The 11470-nt window shown below is 36.9% G+C and overlaps 1 protein-coding gene across 1 annotated transcript in view; it reads right to left on the bottom strand.

The window, feature by feature from the left end:
* Nucleotides 1–6836: 6836 nt before the first annotated feature.
* Nucleotides 6837–11470, bottom strand: part of Lamp5 (lysosomal associated membrane protein family member 5) — a 15491-nt gene continuing 10857 nt past the window's right edge. Inside the window, exon 6 of the mRNA XM_015507360.2 lies at nt 6837–7698. Coding sequence (XP_015362846.1) covers nt 7520–7698 — 179 coding nt within the window. The 3' untranslated portion in view covers nt 6837–7519. The remainder of the gene's footprint in view (nt 7699–11470) is intronic.

Here is an 11470-nt window from a genome sequence, read left to right as displayed (position 1 = left end):
TAGATGAAGAGGTCCTCACGGCGGGCACTGGGCTCAATGCAGTTGCAAACCTTCTGGGAGACACTTCAGAACTGACTTTCTGGTGATGAGAATGAGGGAGGTATTTGTCCACCATGTCCTAACTCTTATTGGTTGAGAATTGCTCCTGGGATAGCAACTCCCAGAACTTTCATCTTGACATGCACATGGGTACAGTTCTCTGCACCAAAGACTTGGGGAAGTTATTGGAATGTCAGCTAATGACCTCCAGAAAGGGTAAGGGAACAGAGATGGGACTCTTAACTACATCTCCTACATAAGTAGATTTCATTGAGGACAAAAAAGAACTTGGGGAAAGTCTATGGTTGATTTCCGGATCAGAATATGCTATTTTAAATGCACTCCTTATCCTGAAGGTTTTGATCCTGAGACAAATGCTTCAATAATTATGTCTAATGTTGTCAGCATTTTTGAAAACTTAAAACTAGAAAGGACATCATTATTTTATGTGACCCACCTTAACCAAGATAATCAAGGCCCAAAGAATTAGGAAACGACCACACATTAATCATAATACCTACATCACACACACACACACACACACACACGTACACACACTTCAGTTCAACAAAGGGATTTTTACCTATTTTGTCTATTGATGTGTCCCCAGGACCTGCAACTGGGCATAGAAGGTACGTGATCAGTGACAATAAATACTTATGATCTGATTTATCACATGGGCCTTTGTGAATCCTTCTCTGGCAGACAACTCCACAGGTTCAGTCACTTTAAATGACATCTATAGTGGCCATTAACCCTGGGGCTCTTAGCACCTAGGCCCTCTTGGTTATCTAAAAATTTGGGCACTTTCTCAGACAGGTATGTTCAAATGCATTGGTTTACAAAGAAAACCAATTAAAGTGTGGTTATCAAACAATTCAATGCTGATGAGGACATGAAAATAAAGGAAACCCTATGCACTGTTGGTGGGATTGTAAATTAGTACAGCCACTATGGAAAACAATATGAAGGTTCCTCAAAACACTAAAAACAGAGCTGCCATAGGATCAGCTATACCACCTCTGGATATATATCTAAAGGAAATGAAGTACACATTCAAAGAAGATACCTTCACTCCTACGTTTGTTGCAGCATTCTTCACAAAATCAGCTTAGGTGCCTATCAACAGATGAATGGATTCAGAAAATGAGGTAAATGTCTACTGTGAAGTGTTAAGGCATAAAGAATGGAATCCCATCATTTGCAGAAAAAAAAAATGGATGTAACCAGAGAACATCATGCTAAGCAAAATAAGCCATACACAGACAAGTATTATGTTTTCTTTCATATACGGAAAGTAATTTTTTTAAAAAAAGCATGAAAAGAGACTGTTAGGGTAGGGGAAGGAAACCAGAAGAAGCAAGGAACAGAAGATGGCAAGACAGCATAGTAGGGCGGGTGGATATAATCAAAGCACAATATATGCATGTATGGAATGTGACAGTGAAAACCATTAATGTGTCTAATCAATATGCATTAATAATTACAATAAAAACTTTCATTTTGTGGTTATGATGCATTAAATATCCTGATCTTATAATGAAACTAATATCATAACTTCAATGCAGTGATTATAAATGATTTTTTGAGATATCACCAAAAAGTGTAATGTAGTGATTTTGTTGATGACAAATTCACAGGTCGTATAGTGGTGTAGTACCTATGTACATGATTAAATAAAATTATACCTTCTGTTTAAAATTAGTAAACACTAAAGGAATAATTTTTTCCTATCCAAGTTCACAGACTGATAGTTCTCCTCATTTCCAAATTGACAACCCCCTGAGTGGTTTACTGGACTTGTGGTGGGAGAAATCCTTGCATAGAAATATTATGAATTCAGTAAATGGACACAGAGAACTGTAGAGGCTAAATTAAAAACCCCTGCAGTAGTCCCTTTTCATCTTCCATGAACTCTTATTTGGCAAGCAAAACTGGAATAATCATGTTAAGAATTGTGCTGGAAAAAATGTCATTAATAACATCTTTTGTGGAGCATCTCCAGGGTGCCAGGCATTGTGCTAGGAACTGAAGTGTACTTTCATGAATCCTCACATAACTTTACAAGGAGATGGGAATAAATTCTATTTTCAAATGAAAAAATAAACACAGAAACACAATAATTTGGATAATGTGCATATATGCTAAAAGTTTTTTAATCAGAAGTTTTTCTATTTCTACATCAAAATTAACTGAGTATATAGTAAAGATGCAAGTTTTAGGATCTCACCATACAGATTCTTAGTCTAGACACCTTAGAAATGACATTTTCAGGGGTCAGACAACTCAGGGGAGTCAGCATCAAACCACATGCTAAGATACTCAAAAGTTGTTTGCCTGGGTCACTAGGTGTTGGCAGTGAGGAAAAAGTTGGCTTTACAGCAGGAAAACTGTTTTGTCCAATGTCAATTTGGACTAACACCCTGTAAAAACACCCTCATGCAGAAAGCATACTGCTCCAACCAGAGATGACCATACAAACAGTCCTAATATCTTTCCTTCCACTTCTCCATTCACATGTGTCTGGTGTCTCCCATACCCATGCAGCTTTGCCAAGTTTTCATTAATGGAAAGATTGGACAATTGGCAAAAAAAAAATGTAGTTACAGTTTGGAGAACTTTCTCAGGTTCCAGGAGAGAAGCAACTGTCCCCTGACCTTTGAGGCAGTTTCATGGGGGCTGTTTCCTAGGAATAGGGGGACTCTGCAAAAAAACATATTCAGAATTTAAAGTTACTCTCCCAAAAAGAAATCTGCTTATAGTTCATCTGCCATGGATTATTCAGGTAGGCAGACCCAGCAACCATACCCAGTATCCTCATGTGTCCAGAGCACTTGTATTTAAAATCCTAGTAAAAAAGAAAGTAACAGTTAATAGGTAACTGAGCATCTGTGGCTCATCTGTTTATTTCCTTTCCCATCTTTGAGCATGGGAAGAGAAAGACATAGATGGATAAGCCACCATCTCTGCCTATTTCTCCTGCAGGAGTAGCCACAACATGTAAACAAAAACAAAAAGGAAAAAAAAGAAAGAAAGAAAGAAAGAAATGGTGATAAGTCACTACTCCTACTCTGTATTCTAGGGCTCAACTTTATATTGTTCCATTCATAATGAAGAGAACGACAGAGCTCAGAGAAATAAGGTTAGGCTCAAAGAAATTGGGCTGAGTTGAAGATTTAATCTAAAAACAGCTAAATAAAATAACATGGTAAATAATAATGATGAGGATAACAATAGCAGTAAGTAGCAAAATGGCTTTTCATGCATACTCATTTTATAGGTAAAACAAAATCCCTCTAAGTTTTGAGAATTAAAAAATTTGGATTCCAAAGACCATAGGCTCAGGGATGTGGATACATGTCACCATTTTGAAAAGACTCAAACTCTTCTTTCTTAGAGTGACATCCTTATGTGTTTGTCAGTCCCCCCATCCAGGGACTCTAAGTTGTCACATTTACTAGTGTACATTTGGCACCAAATCTGCACTGAATACATGTTCAAAATTGATACTGAGTGTTCAAATTCAGTGTTTGTAGAATATGTGAATGACTGACAATACCAAAACTAATAATAAGCATATATTTTGTGACACAAGTTGGAAAAACACAAGAGAATTTTCAATAGTATGGAAAGGGAAAATTCCCTTTTACCACATGTACTTCAGATAGAGCATTAATCTCCAGGATTTATCAAGAACTCAAAAAACTTAATACTAAAAAAATAACCCTATCAATAAATGAGCTGAGGAGCAGAACAGACACTTCACAGAAGAAGAAATACAGTCAATCAATAAATGTGAAAATTTTCAATTTGAGAAAAGCAATTAGCAACTAGAAAAAGGCAAATCAAAACTATTCTAAGATTTCTTCTCACTCCAGTCAGAATGGCAATTATCATGAATACAAGCAACAATAAATGTTGGCAAGGACTTGGAGGAAAAGGTACACTCATACATTGCTGGTGGGACTGTAAATTGGTGCAACCAATCTGGAAAGCAGTATGATATTCCTTAGAAAACTTGGAATGGAAACACCATTTAACCCAGCTATCCCACATCTCAATCTATATCCAAAGGACTTAAAATCAGCATATTACAGTGACACAGCCTCATCAATGTTTATAGCGGCTCAACTCACAATAGGTAAATTATGGAAGCAACCTAGGTGCCCTTCAACAGATGAATGGATAAAGAAAAATGTGGTATATATACACAATCAAATATTACTCAGCCTTAAAAAAGAATGAAATTATGGCATTTGCCAGTAAATGGATGAAGCTGCAGAATATTATGCTAAGAGAAATAAGCCAATCCCCCCCCCAAAACAAAGGCTAAATATTTTCTCTGATATGTGAATGCTAATTCACAATAAGGGTGGGGTGTTAGGGAAGAATAGCCTTACTTTAGATAAAGAGGAGTGAAGGGAGGGGAGGGGATATGGTGGTAGGAAGAATAGTAGAATGAATCAGACACTATTACTCTATGTACATATATGACTACACAATCAGTGGGATTCTACATCATGTTCAATTATAAAAATGAGAAATTATATTCCATTTATGTATGATGTGTTACCATGCATTCTACTGTCATGTATAACTAATTAAAACTAAAAAAAAAGGTGGGGGAGAACCTTCTTAGAGTAAGTCTGAGAAGGAGTTACTGAAAAGAATAGTGACTTCTGCATCTCCACAAATCCTTGGATGGTTATAAATAAAGAATATAATTTTTTAAAAAACATGTGTGATGATGAAATGGAAGTGCTTATGAAATATGGAATACAGCAATGAGAAGGTCTCAGATTAATAAAAGGATGGAATCAGACACCCCTTGGGGAATTCCATTGCGCAACTTTTATGAGAATTTATAGATTTTCCTCTCACTAGTACCAGGCAGACACCAAAGAGGGATCAGGTAAAGAAGATCAAGATTGATGGAGGAGCAAACAATTGAATAAAAAGACAACAACTGGCTGATGTCTAGCAAGATGTACCGTGATAGTGAACTTTTAATTTTCCCAGTTTTCAGCAGCTAAAGACTCAAGGAAATGAATTCATAAGCTGCCTCTCGCTGGGTGGAGATTTGATAGGGAGGAGGAGATTTTGACCCTAGAACCAAAGAAAAGGATTCCTCTGACCTCAATTTGTTGGTTAAAAAAAAATGATTATTTAGAAAGTGAATACAATTTAAACTATATGCATTTCTGTTGTCTGAAGTGTGAACAAATTACATTTTATTGCAAATAAAACTTAGATTGATGTGTCCAGTCCAGACTTTTTAAAAAAATGTTTCCTATATTCATTGTTTGACTTGTAAACATTAGATTAGATAAAAACAACAAAAAACAATAGAGGTTAAAAGTCAATTTAAAAGTCTAATTTAAAAATAAAAATATCTTGCTAAAGTTTAAAAAGGGAGAGGTAGAAAAAAAAATGTTTCATCCTAGATAGAAAATGGCTTTGTTCATAAAACTCAGGCTTCAAATTCAGCTCAACAAATTAACTTATGTGATCTTGGGTCTATTACTAAAACTCCAAACACCTGAGTTCTACAAACTGTGAAGAAGAAAAATATCTAGAACATCTACTTTACAGGGCTCCTACAAGGATCTACTGAGACACTATTTAGCAAATATTTATTGAGCATTTAATATGTGCTAGGCAATGGGCTAATGCTCAACAGATATATAATAATCATGGAAATATAGTCTTAGACTTTCCTAGAGCTCAGAATCTTTAGGAGAGGACAGATCATGATGTATTATAAGCACTTTCTATAATAGAGGCATGTGCAAAGGGCCATGAAATCAAGGAAAAATTTGTGTACTCTGTGTGGAACAAGCCTCAAAGGGATGGCAACAAACAACTCAAGCAAGGAAAGATAAACCGAGCCAGAAATGAAACCTACATCAATATTAAGAGGTTTCATGAATTAATTCACATGGATGATAACTATCAGAAACATTTCTAATTGTATAAAAATATTCTAAAATAGTTGAAGCCTTTATTCTTACACTTGAAGTAAGCAAGTAAAATAGATATGTAGATACAACTCATTAATTTCCAACTATTGACTTTTAAATTCTTAAAATTTGTTCTTTGTTGTTTTCATCCAGTCCAGATTTTTAATACAAACAGAAATGCCATATTTAAGACCAAGACACATCAGAAGCAATACTATGCTCATCATAAAAGATATTTCATTATTGAAACTACTTATATTTGCTAAAATAAACCCATGTTCTTTTACTTAGCAAAGCTAATTTCTTCCCTGTTGTATTGGACCTTAAATATCCCCCCAAGGCTTGGTCCCCAGCTCATGACACTATTGGGAGGTAATGGAACCTGCAGAGGAGGTAGGGTCCAGAGAAAGGAAGTTAGGTCATTGGGATGTATCTTTAAAGGGGATATTGGACCCTGGCCTTTATCCTGTCTCCCTCTCTTTGCTTCCTAACTGCCATGAGATAAAGAGACCTCCTCCACACTCCCACCCACCAGGAGGTACTGTGCCACTATACGCACAGAGCAACAGGGTGAGGCAACCACTGACTAAAATCTCTGAAACCATGAGCCCAAATAAACTTTTCCACCTTATAATGTTTTTATCTCAGATATTTATCACAGTAATGGAAAGCTAAGACACCCTTCTTTTTATTCTTGCTCTTCTTTGCTTTTCCTCTTGCAAAAAAAGGAAAAATGACATCCATCTTCATCCTTCCCCCTTTCCCCTCTTGATACCAAAGAAACCATTTGTGTTTTTTTTTTTTTCTTTTTCTTGTTTCAAGAAAGCAGCCAAAGGCCAGAGAGTAGTGTGTTTTAATTCATTTTCAAAAACAAACTCACATGGATTGATTCTTCAGGTCACCTTACTTGGACCTGACACATTATATATTCCAAATAACTGCATAGTTACATTAACAGTTTCTTGTGCTGCAGAGTCACTGGGTGCAGGTAGCAGTGAAACATTCCCAAGACAATCACTAGACATGCAGAATGCCAGCCAGAAGCATGGATCACTTTCAGGGGTCTTGCTGCAGGGAGCATGAGGTTGTATTTTGTGTGCATTTAAACTGTGTAGTAAGCCAAGGGAGCAAAGCACCCCCTCTTCCCTGAACCTAAAGAGGTTTCCTCCCAAAGGAAGCTTGTTTTCAATCCCTAAACTTCAGGGCCAGATAGCTCTCCAAGTGGTGTTTCTTGCTTCTTGGAGAGTCAAAAGCAAGTCATCATAAGTATAAAAGCTGGCTGACCCCCTTCTGTTTGGCTCCCCAGCATGGAGAGAAAAATTGCAATTTAGCCCATGAATCCAAAGAACTCCCCCATCTCTGGATTTAAGCATGGACACAGGCCAAGCAAGCCTCGAATACCCAGGCCTGTTGGATTGTAGCTATGTTGGTGTATCCCATGAGCAAGGTGGAAAGTGTTTTTGTTTTTCTACCTGATCCAGTTGGGGGATAGGACTTGGGGGCTGCCTGCCTAATGACCCCTAACCCATGTGCTTGTACTCAGATCGATCCCTGGGGATCTGCACCTGGTTGGCAGTCATTTTGTGGTGGATGTGGTAAATCACGAGTGTTACCACTATGACAAGGCCCAAGATAAGCCCCAAAATCAGGGGCAAGGTTTCTTCCAACTGCTCTCGTTCATCCACTGGACATTTATGTTCTGAAATGGGAAAGAAAAAAAGGAGTGAGCTCTGGTCAGTGTATTATGAAAAACTAAGTCAAAAATAAAGATGAAAAGATCTTTTAAAGAACCATTGGGAAAATTCCTTACAGAAATAATACTTCCTCAGTGAATCCCAAGGCTCAGCCACTTAATATTTCTCCCCAATGTAAAATAAAAATGCATCACTTAAATAGGGCAACATTCAGTTATCAGATTCCTGGCATTCACCTACAAAACACCCAGAGTTCAGTTAAATTTTCAACTTTTTTCAATTATATTCAATAGCTGTTATTTTTATTAATGTTTTTTAACATTTTAACTCAAGTATGCCCTTACACATATACCATAAAAAATTGCATACAAATATACAACTTACAAAAATCTTAAAAATAACAAGTGTTTAAAATAATATGGAACAAATGGAACTCAACAGCCTTGGTGTAAAATGGTATAACTGCTCTGTAAAATGGTTCAATAATTTCTAATAAGGACAAATATATACCTACCTTATATCATAGCATTCTCTTGCTAAGTATTTACCCAAGAAAAAAAATGAAAATATTTGGACACAAAAAACTTCAATATAAATGTTCATAGATGCTTTATTGACAAGGTAAAACACTGGAAACAACAAAAATATCCTTAAAAGTTGAATAAATTACAGTAGATTCATACAATGGGGTATTAGTCAACAATAAAAAGGAGTGAGCCAGGTACAGTGGCCCATATTACTATACTCAGCTACTCAGGCTGAGGCAGAAAGATCACAAGGTCAAGGCCAGCCCGGGTAACTTAGTATGATTCTGTCTCAAAATAAAAAAATGACTGGGAATGTAGCTCACTAGTGGATTGCTCCTGGGTTCAATCTTCAGTAGCAAAAAAAAAAAAAAAGCAAACAAACAAAAAGAAATATTGCTGTATATAACAACACAGATAAATCTCAGAAACATTATGTCAAGTAAAAATTGTCAGACACAATAAAGTCCATATGGTAAGATCCAATTTATATAAGTTTAAGAACAGGTAAAACAAAGTCTAAGGTCACAGAAATCAGAAAGTTGTTCATGTTCAGGAAAAGGAACACAAGAGAACTTTCAGTTGAGATGAAAATGTTCTCTATCTTGATATAGGTAATGTTTACATGATTGCAAGTATAGTTCAAATGTGTTGAGCTATATACACCTTTTAAAAATTTACATTTTAAGTATTACATTTATAAAAATGTATAGGCACTTTAAAATGGGTGCATCATAACATGTGAATTAGACTACAATTTTTTTAGTGTAATGTAGAGCTTGATGAATATTCAACAAAGGAATATTCTTATAACTAGCATCTAGATCAAGAAAGGAAATGTCAGCCGTGCTCTGGGGTGGATTCATTTGTATCCTCTTCAGCTTCAGGATAGAGGATGTAAGGGTGATCTTGCAACAACATCTGTCACCCCACTGATCACCAGGACTCATCTGGCTGACCCAGATGGCTAAGCTGGTGTCCCCTTCCTCCCTCACTTTAGTACATCCCTCACAAAGCTGCACTCTCACTCCAAGAGTACAAGCTTCCTGGGTACAGGAGAGCATATGAGTAGCTAACATTCAGGATAGCTTAATAGCCTCCTGTCTCCCATTTTATTTTATTTTATATATTGTTTATTTATTTATCTAGTACCAGGGATTGAACCCAGTAGCGCTTAACCAATGACCAATATCCTCAGCACCCTTAATATTTTGAGACAAGGTCACACTACATTGCTGAGGCTATCTTCAAACTTATGATCCTTCTGCCTCAGCCTCCCAAGCCCCTATGATTACAGCCTTGTCCACCACACCCAGCTTCCCATTTTAGAGATAAATTATTATTTATTTTTGTCCTTGGAAGAATTTCTGATGGCTAAATAGTTTGCAGAGCTGACCAGAACTGCATCCTAGAAAACAGAACATATTTCCTCTGGCTTATTTGATCCTTGATGATAACAGGCAGCCTTTCCCCAAATTTCTATGATCCACAGCTATAGAAAACAGGCTTTAGAAATCTTTTCAGAGAGACTAAGTTTTCAAGTCAAGATGACCCAGTAAACATCTATTGAGTTCCTACTGAATGCCAGGATCCTCCTGCTCTTTGGGAACTCACTCCCTCATCTCCCATATATGAAATCAGCAGAGAGAAGGGAGATGAGACCTGAGCCTGAGGAATAAGAAGAATTCATGGAAAATATCATCCAAATACACAGCTTTTAAAAAGCTATATACTTCATATTCCTAGTTCCTAAATTAACATTCAGTTGTAGGAACAAATGTTAGCTCGCATAATCCCCTTGACAATTATCTGAGGTGAATAAAGTTATTATGCCCATTTTATACATAAGATAACTGAGGATGAATAATGTGCTCAGGCATAAACAAAGCCCCATCTGAACTCAAATAGTTTAGCAACATAATTAGGGCAGTTGCTTAGCAAACCCCAACTACTAGTATTAAAAGACTGCTGAATTCCAAATCCTAAGGAGGAGCAGGAAGTAGCCTGATCTGTATGCTGGTCACAGAGGTACATTCAGGTTCTGAAAATCCATTGAGCTGGATATTTATTGCAAAGCTGTATGAGGAAACTTTCAGAATTGCTGATAGATTGATTTCCTTGATTGTGGTAATAGTTTCATAGGTGTATTCACAGGTCAAATATTTATCAAACCATGCAGGTAAGTGTGTCTAGTTTATAGTGTGTCAACTACACCTGAATAAAAAAAATTTCATACTAAGTATGTATCCTAACTAAATTTTTTTTTCTTAAAATAGTGTTAAAAGAAAAAAATAGTTTGGCAAATGTTAGAGAAGTGTGAAGAACCTGTTAGCACTAAGTGGATCCTTTCCTCTTATTAAAAGGAGAATGCTGGAAATAAATTTTAGAAGATTGTGTTGTTGTTGTTGTTTTACAACTTTATTCAACTCTAAAGAATTCCAATTCTTTGAGGATCAGCTTGTAGTCCCAGATACCAGTCCTCCTAGGGAAGAGACTTGCTGATAGTTCCCAGAGCACCAGGGGCAGTGGTGGACCTAGAACTCCATGATGGCAGAGACCTTTCCCTATGATACCACATTGCCTCTGATCTCTGTCTCACACCAGTCTACTTTTCAAGGAGGCCCCAGGCATCTTTGCAACACTGCCTTCTGGCCCCATCCTCTGCCTCTTCCCTAATTATTTTCCCTCACACAAATCAGTTTCCTTGGTGGACCCACCTGTTGGACCCTGATTTTTAACTCATTTCTTTTTACTTGGTTGATAATTACCCAGGAAACCAACTAACCAAGGTTCTCAGATATAACACACACCCTCCCAGGAACGTGACACAAGAAGGAGAGTTGAATCAGGAAACAAGAGTTTATGTCACTAAACCATTGGACATCAAGGCCATACAACATTCTCCAAGACAGTATGGCCACAACTATAAGTGCTCAAAATAGAGGTGGACAGACAGTCAAGGAGAGCTTGGTCAAAAAGAGAAGTTTGAATGAACTGGGAAGAATATGAGGATGGGCCCCAAGTTCCATTGACCAAATTATAAAGTCATATTTTCTCTCTTTTTATACCACATATAAACCAGTAAATAAACAAATATATAGACAGAAATAACTATAGGAATATAGATGTAGGAGCTTTGGGTACAGTTCACGGCACAGTGAATGCTTAATATGCTTAAGGCCCTGGGTTTAATATCCAAATGAGAGAGAGAGAGAGAGAGAGAGAGAGAGAGAGAGAGAGAGAGAGAGAGAGA

The sequence above is a fragment of the Marmota marmota genome, unplaced genomic scaffold (assembly GCF_001458135.2).
Source record: "Marmota marmota marmota unplaced genomic scaffold, marMar, whole genome shotgun sequence".
In the NCBI taxonomy this organism is placed as follows: Eukaryota; Metazoa; Chordata; class Mammalia; order Rodentia; family Sciuridae; genus Marmota; species Marmota marmota.
The sequence above is the reverse complement of the archived record's forward strand: the minus strand, read 5'-3'. Positions and strand labels throughout refer to the sequence as shown.